The sequence below is a fragment of the Hyaena hyaena genome, unplaced genomic scaffold (assembly GCF_003009895.1).
Source record: "Hyaena hyaena isolate Hyena2069 unplaced genomic scaffold, ASM300989v1 scaffold_404, whole genome shotgun sequence".
Lineage (NCBI taxonomy): Eukaryota > Metazoa > Chordata > Mammalia > Carnivora > Hyaenidae > Hyaena > Hyaena hyaena.
In genome coordinates, this window is record NW_024081036.1 from 1,183,491 (window position 1) to 1,205,556 (window position 22,066).

Below are 22,066 nucleotides of genomic sequence, written 5' to 3' on the forward strand. Positions count from 1 at the left end.
TTTTCTCTGGAAAATTCCTGAGTTTCAAAACACTTCTACAGAACCAGTGCAGGGAGAGAAAGAAGTTCATTTGTAGCAGATCTTGTAAGGGAGGCAAAAGTCTTACAGTTACCTCAGTCCTGCCCATTTCCTGTTTAGGGTTTGAACCAATGCGGAGTGGGGAGGGGGCTGAGAACAAAAGTAGATGAAGGTAAGGGAGGAGTTCATGCTCCTCAAAGAAATGAATGGAGTCTTTTTCAAAAGAACTTAATTTTCTAAATCCTCGCATAGTGTCTGGAACCCATTGACTTCTCACTGGTACTTACCTATCAGTCATGATAAACAATTCTTTTTGTTCGACTTAATAACCCTGCCCTGAATTGTTCAGTAAAATAAGACAAAAATATGCTTTGTCGACTGCCATTTATTTCACACAGAGATAATATGCTTTTGTCTCTTCGGCGTTTATTCTTAAAACTGAGATACTCTTCTTGCCTTCCGTTCTTTCAAGCAGTGGAGTCATTAGCTTTCTTTTGCTACCAGACATTGTGTGAAGGGTTTTATCTACCTTCCAGACGATCCTTTAAATATTGTGCTAAAAATGAAATGTTTTGTCTGATGTGATAAAATTCCCTGGCTCAAGGCTTCTTTTGCAGTATTTTGGATATTCTTTGTTGCCATATGAAAGGTCAGTTTTGTCTCCTGTGTCTGAAAAGAACCCCCAACAGCTCCTCTGGAATGTTTGAATTGCTCAGGTTTCGGCCACAATCTTCCTCACCTTGAGCATAATGGACACAGAGAGGCCTCGGCCGCTTCTTGGTCATCCAAGAGAACCGATGCGGCAGATGAGCTGAGACGGCATCCAACATTCATTCAAGGCGGTGGTTGAAGCCTCTCCCGCCAAAACATTTACCAGTGAAAGTTTTAACCTTTCTCTGTTTGACATTTTCTCTCGCTGTTGCTCTTTTCTCTGGTTTTGGATCCTCCGGCAGCAACATGACTTCTCAAAGGCACCTTCATTTTTCAGTTTCTAGACTCTGGGCAGACTTTCTGTTCCCTCCTGCCTACCCCCTCCCCCACCCCCCAATTGCTTGCGTGTCCATGCAGAGGACAGCAGACAGCGTCCAGTGCCCCAAACATCCAATCTACAAAACTGAGCATAAGCCAATGGGCTGACGTTCCAGGCCTTCCACTCCGCATTTCTATCTCCAGGGAGCTCCCTGCTCCCATCGGGGGCCCTCAGGTTACTAGATGGTTGTGCTTGTCCGTGGCTTTGCTCCAAGTCCAGGTGAGACCTGGATTCTCTTTCTGGACATAGCTCTTCATGCCGTGTCCTCTCTCAGAGCCCACAGCACCATGTACGTTGTAATGATCCGCCCCATCCATGGCTTCCTGGCTACTTCCTGAGCTCTGGGAGGAGAGGGACATGTCTGTCTTTTCCAGTCCCTCTCATAGACGAGACCCTTACTGTTTTTATGTGGAATTAGTGATCAGAGTAAGTGATTTTTTTGGTAAGTTCTTCAGGGCAGGGATAGGTCTTTTTATTTATTCTTTTTATTTCTTGAGAAAGAAAGAGAGAGGGAGAGAGGAAGCAAAGGAGGGGTAGAGGGAGAGAGAGAATCTCAAGCAGGCTCTGCGCCCAGCCCAGCTGATGCGGGGCTTGATCACGTGACCCTTGGATCATGACCTGAGCTGTGACCTGACATCAAGAGTCAGATGCTTAACCGACTGAGCCACCCAGGCGCCCCAGGGCAGGCATAGGTCTTGCTCCCATTTATATCCCATAAATATTGCTTCACAAACCTTTTTACAATAGACACGTAAGTGTTGGTTTGCTTAATTAACTCACCTCAGTGTTAACAACTGCCTTGGAAAGTTGTTTATGCATTATTGTTAAGTTGAAAAAAAGCAGTTTGTGAAAGAGACCAATACCCCCTAAGAAGAAAAATGCCATTATGGTATGACTGAGTAGATAGAATTTAAAATATATACTGTGATTATTTTGAAGGTTGCAATTATGAGTCATTTTAATTTTTTTCCTTTGGCTTACCTGAATTTTCTACATTTTCCACACTGGAAAAAAAAACAGTCTGCAAATATTCAGTAATGTTTGGGACTTTCTTGGGGTGCCCTTCCTTCCCTGTGTGTGGTTTGGTCTGGTTCAATGTAGACCCCATCTAATGATGCCTGGGACAGTCAGGCTGAGTGAGGGGTTGACTCACTCTCAAGGTTTGAATGCAGGGACTCCTGGCAGTGATGACATTCATTTTCTTCTTTTCAGAGTGAATCCAAACTACCCATATTTTCCCTTGCCAAACTTTCCCCCTGTTATCTCAAAGCATAGAAATCAATGGATTGATTGAGTGGAGCCCAAGTCTGATCCTTTTCAGTAACATTTCCCCCCCAACAAGTTGAATGAGGAATCAAAGCTATGTTTGTACACAAAACCCAGAGCATACTGGTATTCTGGATGATGAGAGATGAAAGTGACCGTTTGGGAAAGGGAACTCAAAACTACCAAGACAAATTGGGCGAGAAAACATGTAAATCCTTCTGCTATACTTTTTAAAGATCAGGAGCCGTATGATAGGTGTATCTTAGGAGTGGGACTATGAATGAAGAGAAAAATACAGGTAAAAAAATGGGAATAAAGTGAGGGGGCGGGGTGTCTAACTTAGTCCGAGAAGGAGAAGTTCTCTGGAAAATCTTAGGAGAAGAATCCACACCTGACTCCGAAGGTCAGGGCGGTGGGCAGCATAGATGAAAGGTGGGCTGATGCTGAGAGAGAGGGTGGAGGGAAGAGAGAGAAACCCAGCCTAGAGCTCAGAGGCGAGTCTGAGAGTGCCCTGAGAGGAAGCTCAGGGGTGAGGTGAGCGGTGCACCAAAGTGGAAGCGTGCTGAAATTGAGAAGTTTGAGTTTTATCATGAGGGACTCGGGGGTCCATTCAAGAATTTTCAGCTGGGGACTTATAAGGCCAGATATATGTTTTACAGGCTGCTCTGGCTTTATGATAGGACTGAATAGAAGTGAGGTGGGCATGCGTGGGGAGAACTGTTACCAGGCTGTTGCTTCAACCCAGGGGAGAGGTGACGTAAGAACTTGCAGGAGATGAGTGCGGAGAAGGGGGCAGATGTGAGGCCGTCCGGGGGAAAGGGCCACAGAACCTGGAGGTGAGCTGGATGAGGGGTGGGGGCGGCGGGAGAAGTGAAGCCTGGCATCTGGTTGCCATGGGAGAGCATGTGGGGTTGGGTTTAGCAGACAGACGTCTTCAGAAGGATTCCACCTTGCAAAGGTTCAGCATTTACATGCAGAGTGATACTGTTATATTTCAGCATCTCTTCAAGCCAAATTGATGAGGATGTAGTGAATGCTCATTGGGTGGGCTATTGAGTAGAAAAATCTTCTCTGGTATTAAAAGTATGGTTCATGCCCTTGGGTAGGTTTAATCTTCAGCTGATGAACTCTACTCATTATAGAAGATGAAGCGAGGTCTCAGTAGAAAATATTATTTTGTGGTTTGATTCTTATCTAAAAATCAAGAAAATACACTCTAGTGTTACTCTATGAATGAAATATCATTGTTTCTAGTTGAGATGATAAATGTTTTGAGTTACAGGTTTCTGGGAAACATTTTATTTCATAGAGATTACTCTGACAGCCTATTTTTTTGCCTTTTATTTTTAATTTTTAAAGAAGAAAGATTTCAGTTTCAGAGTTGAAATAATACTTGAGGAAAGGGGAAGTGGCAATGGGTGAATGGTCAATGTCTTGTTAAATTTTTCTCTAGAGCTAAAGTATTCTTAAATTCTTTATTTATTTTATCAAATTTTTAAATGTTTTATTTTTGAGAGAGAGAGAGAGAATGAGTGGGGGAGGAGCAGAGAGAGGGGAGACACATGATCTGAAGCAGGTTCCAGGCTCTGAGCTGTCAGCACAGAGCCTGATGTGGGGCTTGAACCCACAAACCATTGAGATCATGACCGGAGCTGAAGTCAATGCTTAACCCAGTGAGCCATCCAGGTACCCCTTATTTATTTATTTTTGAAAGAGAGTGTGTGTACATGCAAAGGGGAGGGGCAGAGAGAGAGGGAGGCTGAGAATCCCAAGTGGACTCAGCACTGTCAGCACAGAGCCCAACACAGGGCTCAAACTTATGAACCGTGAGATCACGACCTGAGCCAAAATCAAGAGTCAGATACTCAACGGACTGACCCACCCAGGTGCCCCTAGAGTATTATTAGATTCCATTTAAAATTGGTTTTGTTTTATCTTATATGACTTTATAAGTAACTATGTACTAAATTAATGTTTTCCTGAAATATGCAGTGAGGTCTTTGGTTTTATTTGTGATGAGTCATAAGCAACTCCCCAATTACCGTTTTGATGGTTCTCCGTGGTTGTTCAAACCCCCAGTGATTTATTTATATGCATCACTTAGATGCCTCATTTAAGCTTGTGAGTAAATTATTTTTGCTGTTGAATACAATGCAATCTATTGACAGGCAGAAAAGATGCTTTATTTTCCTACTCTCCACAATATACCTCTGAATTGAAATAGTTTAAGTGTGATAAACCTCCCCTTGATTGAAGCACATTAGGATATATTAGTAATCGCCACTACTGCCTCTGACACATCCTGTGATTAGACCCAGATCCCCAAATTTTATGGCTTTTTGTTTTGTTTTGCTTTTAAGAGGCAAAGCCATAAATGTGATAAATGTAATTCCAAGATAATGGAGTTAGGAAGCCATTACTGAAGGCAATTTTAGAGGAAAATGGAGAGTGTAAAATGATGACTTTAAAATATTTAAAATTATGGAGGTGGAAATTAAATTGCAGACTTTGGAGAGGAGTATGTGCCGTGCAGGGGAAATGGAAGTCATCCCTAATTTAGAGAAAGAATTTACAGCAAGATGAAAAGCCAGAGAGAATGGCAACTGTGAAGTTTAAATATTTTAAAAGTAACCATTTCAATTAGTCTCTGCATTTATAAAACGGCATGCAACAATGGGGCATACAAATTCATAAGAGGCTTATTTATCTAAGCTCTTTCTGACCTTGCTCCAAACTGTGTATTTGAGAACTAAGTATAATCTGAAAGAGAATTTTGTTTCTTTTTTCTATTTCATCTCTGCTGTCAGTGTTTACATGCTTAATGTTGTCCTCAGATGAATTCTGGCCAATGGAGATCTCTAGCCCAATAGAGAGCACCTGAGGGTCTTTGGCCAGTGACATTAACATTGGACTCATTTGTTAGATCAAAATATATCATCAAAGCTCTTTGGCCCTTTCCTGAGATGCCTATACATTTCTGTATATTTATACTTACTCTACTACTAATAAATTAAAGCAAGTAGCAGTGATTCTAAATCCTATTAGATCCCATTTTCTCTTTCATAATAAGTACTTTATAAATCTTTAATTTGAAATCATATTCATAGCTGAGGAAAACTACCTACCCAGACAATTTCAAAAAATAAATATAATGCTCTAAGTGTAATTTAAAGGAGAAATAGCAAGAAAGCGATTTACAATAAGGTAGTCTGCATTTTAATTTATAAATGTTGAAGCGCTATTATGTGAGAGGACAAAATGAAGTGGTTAAATGTGTTCACCTCCATTTAGCGTCACCAGGAAGCATGAGTACACATCCCTTGAAGACTTGGTCACCCTGAGTAGCACTGTCAACACTGATGCTATATTCAAAATGAACAACTACTAGTAAGGTTCTAATACTTCAAAGTGAAATCTTCCCTTGACTTAAACGGAACAAGAATAGAATTCCTAAAAAGGTCAGGGTAAGCTAAAATAGTTCAGAAATATTTTGTGTACATTTTCTTATACCAATCTACCTTCGGGTGAGGCAGAACCTCTTAAATTATTCATTATAATTCTTTTGAGGATAATTAGGTTTTGGCCCAGGACTCAAAAAACATTGTCTTAAATATAGGAGGGCCTCAGTTGATAGTTATTTGTGTATCAGTTTCTTCAGAGCGTGAGCATTTCTATTGTACTGAGAGTAGCAGAGTGAGAGCTGGATGCGTCTGCAATGGCCTTGGGTGTCATTCTCTATTAGAAGAAGGGCCAAAAGTTGGATCTGTCTTGCCCTTCCTTCTTTTTCCAATTTCTTTCAGTAGAAATGCTTTTCTAAAAGAACAATCTACAGGAGCTGGCACAGACACTGAAATCTGAAGCTCTTCGGTGAGAAAATCGGAGACGGAAAGAGCTCCTTGCCCGGAATTGCCAACCACAGGTTCAAATCAAAATTAGAAAAGAAATATTTCGCCCTGGGTCCATGAACACCAATATATTGATGGAGGGTGTACATTGTGAGCTTCATTTCTTGTAGTAATAATGAACTTGAATTAAGCTCCTCTGGTTCTCCCTGTCATTGACAATGGCATTAATGTGAGGTGGTTGAGTAGAAGCAAAGAAGAGTTCATCAGACTCCCCGGGGTCGGCTGGGAACCCAGTGGCTCTCAAGGCTTATTAGCAGGTGCGCACCAGCCACACTAAGAGCCACATAGCATGTGTTGGGTGGAATATCGTAGGAAGACAGAATTTCAGAACCAGCGGACTCTCGCCTCCTGCCCTGATATTTACAAATCAAACTCTCAGACAGTATTATAAATAATGGACAGTTTTGATTGTTGTTCTGAAATAATGCTAAGAAAGTATAAATCACAGTGAGGCTGCCTTCCCAGTTTCGGAAGTGTATCAAATAGCAGTGATGTGTTTCCCCCAACTCACTTTGTTTCCAAAACTTCATTAAGAGCAATGGGAATTCATAGAGAAGGTACACGGTGCCAGTTTCTTCTTCCCGCACTTTGATAAGAGACCTCTTCTCTCTTCCCCTTCTCTTCCTATGCATCACCTGCTGGCTCTCTTAGCCTGTCTGAGATTTCTTTCCTCTCCCTTGGGCCAGTCCCTTATGTGACGACATGTAGGCTGAGCATTTGACTAGGACACCTGAGCGCTGGGAGAAGCGCTCCCTGCTCACCGCACCTCCCCCTGCCCGTGGGATCTGTGCTAGCAAAGGCACCAGGACCCTGTCTTTCTCAACTGCTGGTGGCACTTATCCCACGCTCGAAACCGAAAGGTGAATGACAGATCACGCGTGGTAAGAGCTGGATACGGGTTTACCAATTTTGCTCTAAGCTGTTCCATATTTTTAAAAAATATTTACACTATAATGCATAAACATAAATTAATGAGATTCTTCGTTAATTGGTTTCTAAAGTTTTCTACTTCAGAAGATTAAAAGCTTGTTTCCTTTCTCGTTCTGGCCAAGCCAGTCCTTTTCCTATTTTGAGAAATGAGAAATTTAACATGGCAAAGTAATCTGATCTGTGACCCGTGACAATAATAAATCCTTTAAGCATATTTATCTCCTCAATTAAGGACTTGTTTTGTTTTCAAAGCTCTGCCAGTCTAGTCTCTAAAATGGTCCAAGTTCCTTTTTCTTTCTGCAATATCCTTGATATTGTCCAGGTCTCTCTTTTTCCCCAGGGGGGCTTGGGTGGAGGGCCAGCTCTCCATCACAGGGTGAGGGCAGCCGGCTGGGTCCAGAACAGAGGACGATGCCCTGGGGCTGTTCTTCAGGGAGAGGCCCCAGGAACACGTAGGGCAGTCTCCTGGGACAAGGTCTAGACAGTCTGCAGCCGCGGGAGGAACAACCCAGGCTGGGTGCTGGAGCTGCGCCATCGGGTTGCTGCGACCTGGAGCTTGGCAGACGTTGACGGGGCTCCGGATTCCTTGCCGCAAGTGCCCACCGCTGCCCCGGGGGGCCCAGATACAAGGTGCCCCACCGATGACTCCGAGGGGCGGGGTGTTCACGGGGAGGGGGATTGGGCTATGCTTACTAGGTGGCTTGTGGCCTGAACCAGACTCCTTGACTACGAGTCTGGGACGACGGGCTCCCAGGATCCCGGGCAGCGGGGTGTTTCTCTCCCAGAGCTCCCTGCCCCCACAGCGCCCCTGCATCCGGCTCATGGCAGAGGCCACAGCCGCTGTGTCTGGGCATGACTCAGGTGTTCTCTGACCCACCCCGGATGCTGGGCGACTGCAAGTTCATCCCCTCCCTGCCCCGCCCCGCCGTCAGGTCACACCTGTGCTCCCCACACACTGGAAGCCACCCAGCGCACCTTATGGGCACCAACTGCATCCTGCCGTCTTCCTGAGAAAATCCACACTGCGCGCGCGCGCATACACACACACACACACACACACACACACACACACAGCATTTGGAAAGGTCCTGGGGTGGAAGCAGGGAAGGTGGCCTAGCACACACACACACACACACACACACACACACACACACACTGCATTTGGAAAGGTCCTGGGGTGGAAGCAGGGAAGGTGGCCTAGCAGACCCAGGTAAGACGTTGCCCTTGGACACTGGGCCAGCTACGATGCCACACCCCGGAGGCAGCAGTGCCACCAGCCGCGTGCTAGTGCTAAAGGTCTGTGCCCATCAGAGGTGAGTGTCACTGAGGTCTGGGAGTATCCTATTCCAGTTATAAGAAACCAGTGAATTTACCTGTTAAAAAATCATTGTTTTCTGGGATTGATCTGTATTCATTTCCTCTGACTTAGGAAGAGCACACATTGGGGGCATCTGGGTGGCTCAGTTGGTAGAACGTCCAACTTCAGCTCAGGTCATGATCTCATAGCCTGTGAGTTGGAGCCCCGCGTCGTACTCTGTGCTGACAGCTCAGAGCCTGGAGGCTGCTTCGGATTCTGTGTTTCCCTCTCTGACCCTCCCCCACTCGTGTCCTGTCTCTTAAAAATAAATAAACATTAAAAAAAATTTTTTAAAGTACACATTGAATGCTGAATGAATACATTATTATCTCCTATTGCCATACCTATTTTTTATTTGTATATCCCAAATTTTCTTTTTTTTACTTAAAAAATGTTTATTTTGAGAGAGAGAGAGAGAGACAGTGGTGTGAACAGGGGAGGGGCAAGAGAGAGGAGGGGAGAGAATCCCAAGCAGGCTCCGCACTGTCACCGCAGAGTGTGATGTGAGGTTTGAACTAACAAACTGTGAGATCATGATCTGAATCAAAATCAAGAGTTGGACGCTCAACCGACTGAGCCACACAGGCACAGCCCCCACAAGTGCCTTTTAAATCCCAGTAAATTGCGGTGCCTGAGTGGCCCAATCAGTTAAGCATCCAACTTCAGCTCAGGTCATGATCTCATGGTTCATGGGTTCGAGCCCCGCATCCAGCTCTGTGCTGACAGCCTGGACCCTGGAGCCTGCTTTGGATTCTGTGTTTTTAAAAAGTCCCAGTAGATTGACATGGGCACTGTGTGTTTCCCTCATTCTACCAGCTCTTGGCAGCCCTGCTCTGGATGGCTTGCTTTTGTGGTAGATCCCACAATTATAGCTGTCTCTGTCAACAACCGTGTGCATGCTGGCTCTTCCATATTGTCACAGTTTGCACTTTAACTTCATCATAGTTTGAACTAAGTAATTTTAGCCTCTCCTACCTTAGACGTTGGGAGAAATACTGTTGCTCTTGCTATGGTGTGAAGAGCACCAGGGCCCTTTGGAGAGAAAGTATTAACACCATATATACTGCCGTGCCGGCTGGGGCTCAGGGCTTGTGCCCTAGGAGCTGGTCCTTGTGGGTGCTTGTGTTTGGCAAATGTGGGAAAAAAAGACCCAAACTCATGTAGGATCTGGACTGGAAAGCATGACTTAAGTCTCCTGGAATCATCCACTGAACTTACAATATGGTGTCATCTTCAGAGATGAGTTCTCATGCATTTCTCCCACGATATTTATTGAGCAACGTAAGGCACCTGGCATTGTGCTGAGATCAGACGCATTGAAGACATGCCAACTTCAAGGCATCAAGAGCTTCCCAGGGCAGGGAGAAAAGACAGCAAATAAAAGACAACACAGTAGAAGGTGTAGAAGTAAAACAGATGATGGAGTGGTTAGCCTGCCTTAGGTTGAGCCAGAAAATATTTCCTCTAAGGAGGTGGTGTCACAGTTGAGTTTTATGGGATGAGTCGTGATTTTCCTGGGCCGAAGTGAGAAGAGTATATTAGGCAATCCAGAAGAAGAGATGGCCAATGTAAGATCATTAGTGTGGATACTGTTCTTGGGGACACGAGAGTATATAGTAGATTCTAGTAGGAGAGGAGACTGGGGGCAAAGGCAAGGGTAAAATCATAAAGGATTTAACTGAAGAATTTGGACTTTGTCCTATAGTAGCAATGGGAAACCTCTGCTGAGACACGGCCTGATCAGATTTGAATTGTAGCTACAGAGTTTTGGATGCGGTGTGCATTGATGGGAAAAAGGAAAAGAATCAGATGTAGGCAGCTATTTTAATGGCCCAGATGAAGAACTACAGGGAAATATTTAGTGAGTAAGTCTTGTGTTTACATTCTATTTGGTTTCAAAGTCATTGTGTTGTGCAGATTTCTCTGCTACCATGAGGAACCCCCTACAGATGAAAGGAATGAATCAGCAAGTATTTGTTGATCAACTATGTGCAAGATATAAGGTGTTTCCAGAGATTAAAATAAGTGCAGTTCGGGGCGCCTGGGTGGCTTAGTCGGTTAAGCGTCCGACTTTCGCTTGGGTCATGATCTTGCGGTTCGTGGGTTCGGGCCCCGCGTCGGGCTCTGTGCTGACTGCCAGCTCAGAGCCTGGAGCCTGTTTCAGTCTGTGACTCCCTCCCTCTCTGACCCTCCCCTGCTCACGCTGTCTCTCTCGCTCTCCTAGAAATAAATTAAAAAAAAAAAATAAGTGCAGTTCACGACATGGGACAATTGCCTGTGAACTTTTGGAACATGGTGGAGTAACCAGCTACAAATGAATATTTTAAACATTATTTCTGCCTCTAAGAGCTGGGGATAATTGAGAGAAGAGAGATAGAAAAGACGGCCGTTCACATTTTGCGAGCGTAGTGATTTGTTATGCACAGTTAGGCATGGGAAAGAGTAAGAGCTGTGGGACTCGGTGGCCTAGGCTGCCGTGGGCAGGGGGGGCAGATGCTGTGGGACAAGGCAGGCCAGCCGGGCCTTGAAAGAAAGATGGAGTTGAGAGAGAGCACTGTTACCACAGATGTTCTGGACACCACCTCCAGGTGCTCTGGGGTAAGTTCAAATTCTAGGTTCCAAGTAACACTGGCAAAGTTCCAGAACTGTCTGCTTTAGGTTGCATTTCTCAGAAGGAGTCCCGGAGAGTAGGGTAAATGTGAGAGGGATCTGTTGGGAGGTGTTCCCAGGAAAGGCCATTAGGGGAGCCAGCGCTGAATGGAAAGGAGAGCAGGCAGAGTGCGGGATGGTAACTTGAGCCCATCGGGCAGAGGCCCTGAAGACCCCCGCTCCTGTCAGTCACTGGGCAAGGGTCCCTCGGGGTGCGTAGATCCCAGGCAGAGCAGCTTCCCTGAGCATAGCATCGGGTGATGGCCCTTCAGGAAGAAACACAGGTGTGTCCCCAAAGCAGCAGGGTCCCAGGGGGTGTGCACGGAGCCCTGAAGGCATTTGCTCAGTGTCAGTGCAAAGCAGCCCGCCTTTTCAAGCTCCCAGAGTTCCCTCCATCGCGGGGCTGTTTGGGGCATATTGCTCAGATGGGCCCAAGCAAAGGATCTCATCTTTCTGTTCTCCCCATTCATCATTTGCCTTCATCCCTTAACAGAGGCACAAAAACACAAGGATTGCCTGAGAGGATAAGCTCCTCCCCCCCAAGAAATCCTAGCTTTTCTTAACCATGGCCAGAACAGCACGACATATTTTATTAAGTAAAATCGGGCTTCTACTCAGATTTTCAAAAGAGGACTGGAAGAGTGAATTTTGAGCTCACTTTCTTGGAATGCCGTCACTATTGAGATTTCTGAAATGCTGAGACCTGGGTACACACATCTGCCTTTCCTTATACTGAATGTCCTCTGTCTCACAGGTCATGTCTATCTGCAGAACAGAAAGAAATTGCTTTCCGGTTTTGGAGAGTAATTTTAATTGGTTAGGAATCAGTGGTAAAAATTATGAAACCCAGTTTTCTGAACAGTATGTTTAAAACCTTGGCTTTGCAATTCAGTTAATTTTATTACATCTTTCTATGGAGGTTGAAGCAGGTAGGTTTTCATGTCTGTGTTCCTGTAACGTGTCTATGGTGCGTGGTGGGCACTTCTCCCATTTTTAGCGTTGTTAGCGTTGTATCAGTCGCTTCTTAGTCATTTTTCGTATGTCGTTTATCAGAAATCCTGCTTACCTGTTCTCCACAAAACCAACTGGAAATGTAAACGAAATGTAATGAGGGAGATAGTATAGGAAATAGTGACATGATCAGAAAATGTAGAAAGAAGGAAGCCAAACGTGGAGTAGATGCTTTAAATGCACACAGCTTATTTAGCTAATAGAGTATCTTGTGTTTGGTGTTCTCTGCAGATTTTCTTTGGGCAAATAACTGCATTTGGTTGAGACCCTTTGACCAACCTTGCTGAGCCCAGAGTCAGCCGACATTGTGGCTTTTAGTTGGCTGGGAAACAAGCTCACACCTTTCCATCCCAGAGTTTCTGTAGACATGGGGCTCTGTCCGTACAATGACCGGTCATGTGTCTCTTCACCAACTCAGACCTGTGCCTTCTTTGCTTTACATCAGTACAATCTTTGTTGAAGCAGTGAACGCATGAGTGAGTGAGTGAATGAGTGGATTCGTGAATGGCACAAAAGGTAGCTCCCCCCCGCGCCCCCGCCCCTGCACCCCACAGTGGCCTGGGACAGGGCTGGCTCCCTGCTCTTCTCAGTCTCCTCTGCCGCAGCCGGTCTGTTCCTGGCCGCTCGCCTGTGGGAACCTGCTTCCTTTGCTTCCACTTGGAAAGCAATCTAATGGACAATTTCACACTAACGTGTCAGTGCCTGCCAGGAGCCGAGGTTGTTATGTGCATTTTAACAAGGACAAGTAAAGAAATTGATTTCTAATTATAGGACTTAAGGCATCATAAAATAAGATATTTAGGAGCAAGGGCTTTCAGGGAGCCTATTTTGCCTCTGTGAAATCCTGCCCAGCTGCAGGTAGGAGGGAAAACTCTTATCAGGCGTAGCGCTTCATAGGGACAGGGACGGGGTGGCCGCTGTGGTTTAGGGACAGCTCCCTGAGCCGCCTCCCTGGGAGGGCCTCCCTGCTCTGCCTCCCTGCCGCTGGACGACTTATCTCGGGGCCCTCGGTGTGGGGACTGTGTCAGCACATGTGACTCCTTTAATGCTGGCACCTAGTAAAGTCTCATTTGAGGTATATTTTTTTGCCATTAAAATATGTTGAAGGGGCACCTGGGTGGCTCAGTTGGTTAAGCATCCGATGCTTGGTTTCGGCTCAGGTTGTGATCTCACAATTAGTGCATTCGAGCCTCCCATCCGGCGCTGCGCTGACATTGCGGAGCCTGCTTGGGATTCTCTGACCCCCCCACTCCCGCCATTACTCTGTAATCTCTCTCAAAACAAACAAACAAACAAACAAACAAACACATTTAAAACAATATGTTGAATATGTTTCAAGTATCTGAAACAAAATGCTTAATGGAGTCGTGACAATTCACTAACACAATCTATTCTCTATCGAGCAGGGATGATTAGGTTGATGTTAATCTTTTGATTCTTTTCCTGCAAAACTCTGCCATGCAGAAAGTCTTACATGAAATTTCTAAGTCAGTGAGGTCACCCGCTAACCTTTCAGCAGAAAACAAGCCACTGGTCCTGGGCCGAACTGTCATCTTCTGGTTTTACAAGACCTCCGAACTATGCTATTTAAAATTCTTATAAACCCATGAGTCATTTAGTTTTCTGGTTGGGAGGAAGCGCGGAGATGCTCAGAAGTAAGAATTTTTCGTGTACTTCAACAAACCTTATGGTGTGACTGTAAAAAGCATAGTTCTCATGGTGTCATGGCAGAGAGATTGAAATTTACTTTGTAACGATTAAAACATGTGAGCAAAGGGGCGCCTGGGTGGCTCAGTCGGTTACGCGTCCGACTTCGGCTCAGGTCATGATCTCGCGGTTCGTGAGTTCGAGCCCCACGTCGGCTCTGTGCTGACAGCCAGCTCAGAGCCTGGAGCTGCTTCAGATTCTGTGTCTCCCTCTCTCTCTGACCCTCCCCTGCTCATGCTGTCTCTCTCTCTCTCTCAGAAATAAATAAAACATTAAAAAAAAAAAAAAACATGTGAGCAAAATTTACATATGAGGGTCCATGGTGAGCCCTTAGACAGACATTGTCAAGCTTAGGGTTGGTGTGGAGAAGCTGCATGAAGCCACTGGGGTGACAGCAGGGGGCCGGGTGTGAAGGGTGGAAATCCTTTGGCCTCAGCAGGTGCTGTGAATCCCAAGGGGATTTGAATCACAAAATCTATCCAGGCTGGAGTTCCAAGTGTTTCTTTGGTGCTCAGACAGGAGCCTCACCTCCAAGCTTCACCTTGGACGCCCTGCAAACCTTCCCTCAACATGTATCTTCTGGGCTTGGATCTCTGATTGGCTGCCCAGGATATGTCTGCCCCATTCTAGTTCCTTCTTTCGTTGAAACAATTAGCCTTGCGTGGCCTGACTCCAGGACAGGTTTGTCAGGCTATGTGTTCATCTCCCAGCGCAGCTCTCATTCTTCATCCGTGCTTTTCAGCCCAGCAGTCTCTCAGCTTGTTTCTGCCTCGTTCACTTCCTCTACCTTTTGTCTGCACTTTAAATGAAGCACAGGAAACGGCAACAGCGCGGAGCGGGTCGCCGACGCGCCTCGCGGGGCGGCCGCGCTGCTTCCGCGGCCCTGGGAAGACCCGGATGATGGTACCGGAAATGCCGGCCTGCCGGGTCCTTCCGCCGCCGCCCAGCCCGCGTGGCTCCGGGGCCTATGGGGACGGGAGACGGCAGCCTCGTTACGGAGCAGGAAGCCTGAGCCCGGCGCCGCGGGGTGGCCCTCGTGAGGCCGCCTCCCTGCTCCCCGCGGGGGGCCTTGGTGTGTGGACGCCGCCCCGGTCTGCGCCTCCATCTTCATAGGAGGGCCCAGTCCGTCTGTTCACCAGGCCCCTTGTCACGTGGGAGGAGGGCCGCCCCGCTGCCGCCGTGTGACCTGCTCTTAACCAGTCACCTCTGCGGTGACCCTGTTCCCAAGTAAGCTCACATGCTGAGGGGCTGGGGTCAGGATGGCGATCTGCGAATTTTGGGGGTGAGGTGGGACACAATTCAACCCGTTGCCCCCCCCCCCCCGAACATCAGCTGGGAGCACTCTAGCGATTAGAGAAACGCCGACCCCACAACCCCCGTTGCCTTGTGCACTGGAGGGGGCGGTGGCTGGGGGTGGTGGGGTGGCGTCCGGGCGCCCAGGGGTGTCCTGGTTCTGCCCCGAGCCGCCCCCAGCCTGGTGGGCGCCGCCACGCCTGCCTTCGAAGCCGCTGCCCATCCCAGGGCCGGGCTGGGGAAGGGGGACACTCAGGTCAGCCTCCTGCCCGTGGGACACCCCCTTGCTCCGCGTGCCCGGGGTGGGGGGGGTGTTTAGAAGCGCCTTTTCTCCGCCCTCTGAACCTTGCTGCTGCCCGCTTTAATTGTGACTTTGCAGGCCGCCGCCTTTTGCTTGCTAACCACCCCCCCCCCCCAATTTATTTATTGATTATCAGGTTAAAATATAACACGCTCTTAGTTTCGGGTGTACGACATAACCATTGGGTATGTGTAAGTCCAGTTAGCCGCTGTCACCATATGCAGTTACAAAATTTTATATTTTCTTTGAGGAGAACTTTTAGGATGTCATCTCATAGCCAGTGCTTGCAGGTTTTTGAGATCTTTATCTCGGGTCACTATAAATTCCTTAGTGGGCACCTGGGTGGCTCAAGTGGTTAAGCCTCCGTCTTCGGCTCAGGTCATTGTCTCACAGTTCATGGGTTCGAGCCCCACGTCGGGCTCTGTGCTGACAGCTCAGAGCCTGGAGCCTGTTTCAGATTCTGTATCTCCTTCTCTCTCTGACCCTCCCCTGCTTATTTTGTCTCTCTCTCTCTCAGAAATAAATAAAACATTAAAAAAATTAAAAAGAAACTTCCTTAGTCATCAAGCAGAGGACATTTTACTGCACCTAAAATTTTTTTTAAAGTTTATTTATTTATTTTGAGAGAGAGAACACAAGCAGGGAAGGAACAGAGAGAGAGAGGGACAGAGAGAGGATCCCAAGCAGGCTCCACACTGTCGGCACAGAGCTCAGTGTGGATCTTGAACTCATAAAGTCAGATCGTGACCCGAGCAGAAATCAAGAGTTGGACGCTTAACTTGTTGAGCCACCCAGGTCCCCGTTATTTGCATTTAAATGGATCCTTTATATTTAAGAGTTTGTAGAAAACTTCTCTAGTGAGCCCGTACATAGTCCAGGCACAGTTGGGAATGTGTGAAGCCACTGCTATTATGATCACTTGTAATTAGCTGGAGTAATGGTGGTGTCCCTGCAGATGGCCTAGGGCAATCGTGGCTGTTTAATTTTTGGCCTATTTTAAACATCATAAGAGCAAGTTATTGTCTTGTGCTTTAGAAACCCCGGGAGAGGTCTGACCGAGAGCTGGGGCTGTGGGTTTGGACTCTGCACATAGAAATGGATGAAAATTGCAAGGAGGAAGATTACAGAGATGGAGAGTGAAGGGGGCCAGGATTGGAATTCTGGGGGAGCAATAACATTTTAAAAGACCAGCAGAGAAAAAAGGACCCCCGTGGAGGAAGGTCAGAAAGGAGAGTGGACATGAGGAATGTGCAGTGTCTCAGAAGGCAGAGTGTCCAGGAGGAAGTAGCACCCAGTACTCAGGGTCAAGAACATGCATGACTTGCAGTGTTGGAGGCCGTGCCTCGGCGTGTGGAAGCACACAGGAGGCATGTGGCAGAGTCGGGCGCGGTGGATTCCTTCCAGAATTTCGGATGAACAGAGAAGAAGAGAGGAGGCTTGGACGGCACCACACATTCCGAACGTGGCTGTCGGGGATGGGAGAGGCCCCACTTGAACTGAAGAGTGTTCGCGTTTGTCCTCTTCCCAAGGACTGCTTGCCAGGGGCGCATTTGACACATGTCTCTGCCCTTCGGAGTTCTGTAAATCAGTGGTTAGGTGTAGAGGCTTGAGCAGAGTCAGACTGGATTATTTGGGTGGGGCAACTACTCCCGAGGTGACATCATGGTAACGTGAACGATCTTTTGTGAATTTGCAGACATTGATGATCGTTGCCTGGAACAATTAATTCATTCAGGCATTACACCTATGATTTCAAAGCCATTTCTTACTAGGAGAGGTTTTATGGATGTAGCTATTCCCCTCCCCCAAATCGGTGGGTATACACTGCATATTGACATGGAAATTACAAATCAATTTCTTTATTCAAAAATCACTTACTGACTTCTCTGCTCTATGCCAAATACCGTTCTGGGTCCTAAGTACAAAGTGGTGTATAAAGGTCTATACAAAGGTCTGGGCTTATGAAGCTCATAGCGAACAGACTAAGGGTCTTGTGAAGTTGTGAGTGATCATGCAGCGCTGTTCACACCACGCACAGAGCCGCTGCCGAGCGAGGACGGTGAAGGCGAACACTTAGCAGCTGCAGATGTGATGCTGGCGGAGGGCGGTGACGAGGCACAGATGTGCCCGGAATATTTGGGTACCAAATGACCTATTATCCTGTCAGAAAAATCATGTACACAGTACAGAGAATTATCATCATATTATTTTGTGATTAAGTCATGTAAAAACTCACAGATCGATTTGTTAGAACAGACAAAATCCTGTGCACTGACAACAGCCAGTGCTGGCGAGAGTGGGAAGCAGCAGGAAGAGAGGTCGACCTCGTTGCTGGTGGGCGGGCCAAAGGGGGCAGCCGCTTTGGCAGACAGCTTGCCAGTGTCTTCCACAATTATATATAGTCTTACCACACAACCCAGCAATCAGGCTTCTTCATGTTTCCCCAGAGGAATTTAAAACTTATGTCCACACAAATTCCTGCACATGGTTGTTTCTAGCAGCTTTATTCATACTTGCCCAGGCTCAGAAGCAACGAAGGTGTCCTTCGGGAGGTCAAAGGATAAATAAACTGTGGTCCAGCCAGACAATGGAATATTCTTCAATCCTAAAAGGAAATGAGCTGTCAGACCATGGAAACACATGGAAGAATCTCTCTTATTTTTCAACAGTTTATTGTCAAGTTGGTTTCCATATAACACCCAGTGCTCATCCCCACAAGTGCCCTCCTAACACATGGAAGAATCTTAAATTTCTTTAAATATCCATTTATTTTTGAGAGAGAGAGAGAAAGAGAGAGACCAAGCATGAGTGCAGGAGGGGCAGAGAGAGAGGGGAGACACAGAATCCAGAATCAGAAGCAGACTCCAGGCTCTGAGCTGTCAGCACTGAGCCTGATATGGGACTCGATCCCAAGAACCATGAGATCATGACCTGAGCTGAAGTCAGACACTTAACTGACTGAGCCACCCAGGTGTCCCAACACATGGAGGACTCTTAAATGCTTGTTACTGTGTGAAAGAAACCAATCTGAAAAGGCTATATACCGTATGATTGCAATTATATGAGATTCTAGAAAAGGCTCGGCTATGGAGGCAATAAAAAGATCAGTGGTTGCCAAGGGTTGAGGGGAGAGAGGGTTGAGTAGGCGGAGCACAGAGGACGTTTAGAGATGTGAAAATACTCATGGGACATAACGGTGGACATGTGTCCTTATACATTTGTCCAAACTCACAGGATGCACAACACCGAAAGTGAGCTCCAATATGAGCTATGGACTCTAGGTGATTATGATGTGACAACATAGGTTCATATCTGGTAAAAAATGGGTCGTTCTGGTGGGAGATGTTGATAATGGAGAAGCGGTGTGTGGGAGGAGGGAGGAAGTATGTTGGAAATCTCTCTACCTTTCTCTCGATTTTGTTGTGACCCTAACACTGCTCTAAAAAATAATCTTGTAAACGAAACAAACTGCAGTCCACTCCATGTTTATGCTGGGAATTAATACATAACTAAATAGAAATAAAAGGTTAACTGGTCTTCATTATTTTTGTTTCTGTTATTAGGATTTGAATCAAACTTTGTCTTCCCTATTAACTACAGCATTTTGATCCCTACTTCAATAGATGCGCTTTCCAGTTCCAAGCACGTCAGGGTGCCGGGTGCTCTTGTGTGGGGGGCGTTCAGGTAATTGTTTTCAGGGTCACCTCCTGTCACCTTACTTGTGCTGTGCAGACGTCGTGTGAGTCTTGGTTTCACCTGACACCAGCCAGCTATTCTGTTCGTCAGGAAGGGTCAATTGGAGGTGACCCTGTGCTTCAGCACCAGCTGCCGCTGAGGGGGCCCCTGCTTAGCTGAGCTCAGTCCGTGTCCGCTGACAGGTGGGTCTGGGTCTTTCCTAGAGCCTGGGCTGTGGAACCTTCCGGGCTCCCTCAGGGACAGCTCCACCCGAGCCCCTGAGACCTGGCTGGTCAGCATCGGAGATGGCCTGCATTGCTTTGTGGATTTGTCCTTTGTGCAAGTGTAGACACTTCTCAGGGTGGATCCCCCTTTATACCCGAGTCAGCACTGCAAGGGCTGCTTCCCGAGGTCGGGTCTGGTCACACAGGCAGGTGAAGCTCCCGAGGTGGGGGGAGGGAGGCGTCATGAAGACAGACAGCAGGACGGCAGGTGTGTCTGCACTGAGGACACGTACGGGACTAGCACAGGGCTGGCCTGACTGTTCCCCCCGGGGTCTCGCCCAGCTCACAGACCAGGTTCGTTCCCCTCTCTCTTTCTCCATTTCTTTTCAGTTCTTGATGTTTTCCCAGCACCGTGTGCTTGTCCTTTTATTTATATTATCTCTCATTTCTTTCTCTTTCCTTGTCACTTCTTGTCCATCTTAATTTTAATTTCCCATTTCTTTGCTTTAAGCTTTTATTTTCTTATTTTTCCCATTTCTTTTTTTCTAAATTAAAAAAATATTTAATGTTTATTCAGTTTTGAGAGACAGAGTGCAAGCAGGGGAGGAACAGAGAGAAGGAGACACAGAATCCGAAGCAGGCTCCAGGCTCTGAGCTGTCAGCACAGAGCCTGATGCGGGGCTCAAACTCCCTGTGAGATCATGACCTGAGCCAAAGTTGGCCATTTAACTGACTGAGCCACCCAGGCGCCCCTAAGTTTCTTATATGTGTATTCATTGTGAAGGAGAGAGAGACAGAACATGAGTAGGGGAGGGGCAGAGAGAGAGGGTGATACAGAATTTGAAGCAGGCTCCAGGCTCCAAGTTGTCAGCACAGAGCCTGATACGGGGCTCAAAACTCACTGACTGTGAGATCATGACCTGAGCTGAAGTCGGACGCTTAACCGACTGAGCCACCCAGGCACCTCTTGTTTTTCCCATTTCTTATGAATTTTCTCCCTTTCCTCCCCCCTCCCTGCCCCATTCTTGTGGTGGCTTTTTACTTAGAGAGATAACATGCTTCTTGCTGTGTGCTTGTTATGTGGGTAGAGTGTTAACTTTGATAAATGGTTGTATGATTAGCAATTGAAAAAATTGGAGCGCTGTGTGGTTTTCTCTTTTCAACAACATTTTGACACATTGAACCACTTATTGAAGAATGAAGCTAGCTTTTGGTGGAGATGAAACTCTTATAGACATAGTACTCTAGCTTAATATAGACAGCAACTCTTACTGTGTTTTAGATTCAATATCTTCTTCTTTCAAGTGTGGTTTCTCTCTCCTTTCCTGTTCCCTCTCCTCTCCTCTCTTCTCTTCTCTTTCCTTTTCTTCTTCTTTTTTTTTTTTTTTTGAGAGAGAAAGAGTGAGAGCGAGTGAGGAAGAGGGGCGGAGGGAGAGAGAGACAATCCTAAGCAGGCTCCACACTCAGTGGAGCTGAGTGGGGTTTGACCCCATGACCTGGGATCAAAAATCAAGAGTCAGATAGATGCTCAAGCAACTGAGCTACGAAGGTGCCCCAACTTCTCTTCTTTTCTTTTCCTTTTCAACTGGCAGTCAAGAAAGTGGCCCAGAACTACTGATTTGGATAACCGGAGATTATTTACTGAGCGCTCTACTGGGTATTTCAGCTATGGTGGTGTAGGAAGGTGGGGAAATACTGAAGGACCTTCTTGGAACCCAGGAATTTAAATCACATGTGGACCCCTACCTTATGTATGCATAGAAGAACCTATATATCTGAAAAATAGCCTTATGTATGTATTTATTCAATCAAAATGATTTGTTATCTCTTCAATGACCATTAAAATCTTAGCATGACTACAATCTGGATATAACCTTTGAGTCACCAGCCTACATTTCTGCAGAATGGTCTTGTGAGACACAACTTCTTGATAAGATCGCTACGAAGAAAAGCACCAGTGGTTTTGATTATGTTTCTTGTGATATGGTTAACCATGTAAAACTTAAGGGAATATGTGTGAACAAGTATATCTTCCTTTTTATTTATTTACTAGCCTCTTTCAAAAGTCTTTTTCTTACAAAAAATGTGTCATGAAGATATCATATACAGTTGGTGAAACTATGTTAAATAACATCGCCAATACTTTTGGTAGAATTTTCTGGATAGGGTGCACCTTTGCACACCAAAATTTGAGGACCTAAGTGTAAGCATTTGCTTCTTGTCTTCAGATGATTTCGAGATGGCTGTGCCATCAAATAGCCACGTGGTCTCAGAACCTGGACAAAATATCACGCTCACCTGTCAGCTTCCAACAAAGTGGCCAGTACAACAAATTACCTGGGAAAAGATCCAGCCCCATCAGATAGACCTCCTGACCAGCTGCAACTTGTCCCAGGGGAAGAGTTATACCTCCAAGTACCAAAGATGGATATTGAGCGACTGTCGTCTGGGGATGAGAAGCACCTTCGTCATCATACCCCACGTCATGGCCTCTGACTCAGGACTCTACCGCTGTTGTTTCAAGGCCAGAACAGGAGAAAATGAAACCTCCGTGATGAGGTTTACCGTAAGCGATGGTGAGTATGTGATGGATGTTTTCAAGTGTTAGAAATGGAGAAGGTCAACCACTGGATTAGTTTCTGTTGTCTTTTTCATGACTGTTGTTCAAAATATTAAAAAGAATTTTTTTAACATCTATTC

General features: G+C 46.2%; 1 protein-coding gene across 1 annotated transcript in view; it reads left to right on the forward strand.

Annotated features, from left to right (window-relative positions):
• CD226 (CD226 molecule) overlaps positions 1-22,066 on the forward strand; it is an 83,986-nt gene that overhangs the window by 28,097 nt on the left and 33,823 nt on the right. The window contains exon 4 of the mRNA XM_039251943.1: positions 21,595-21,942. Coding sequence (XP_039107874.1) covers positions 21,595-21,942 — 348 coding nt within the window. The remainder of the gene's footprint in view (positions 1-21,594; positions 21,943-22,066) is intronic.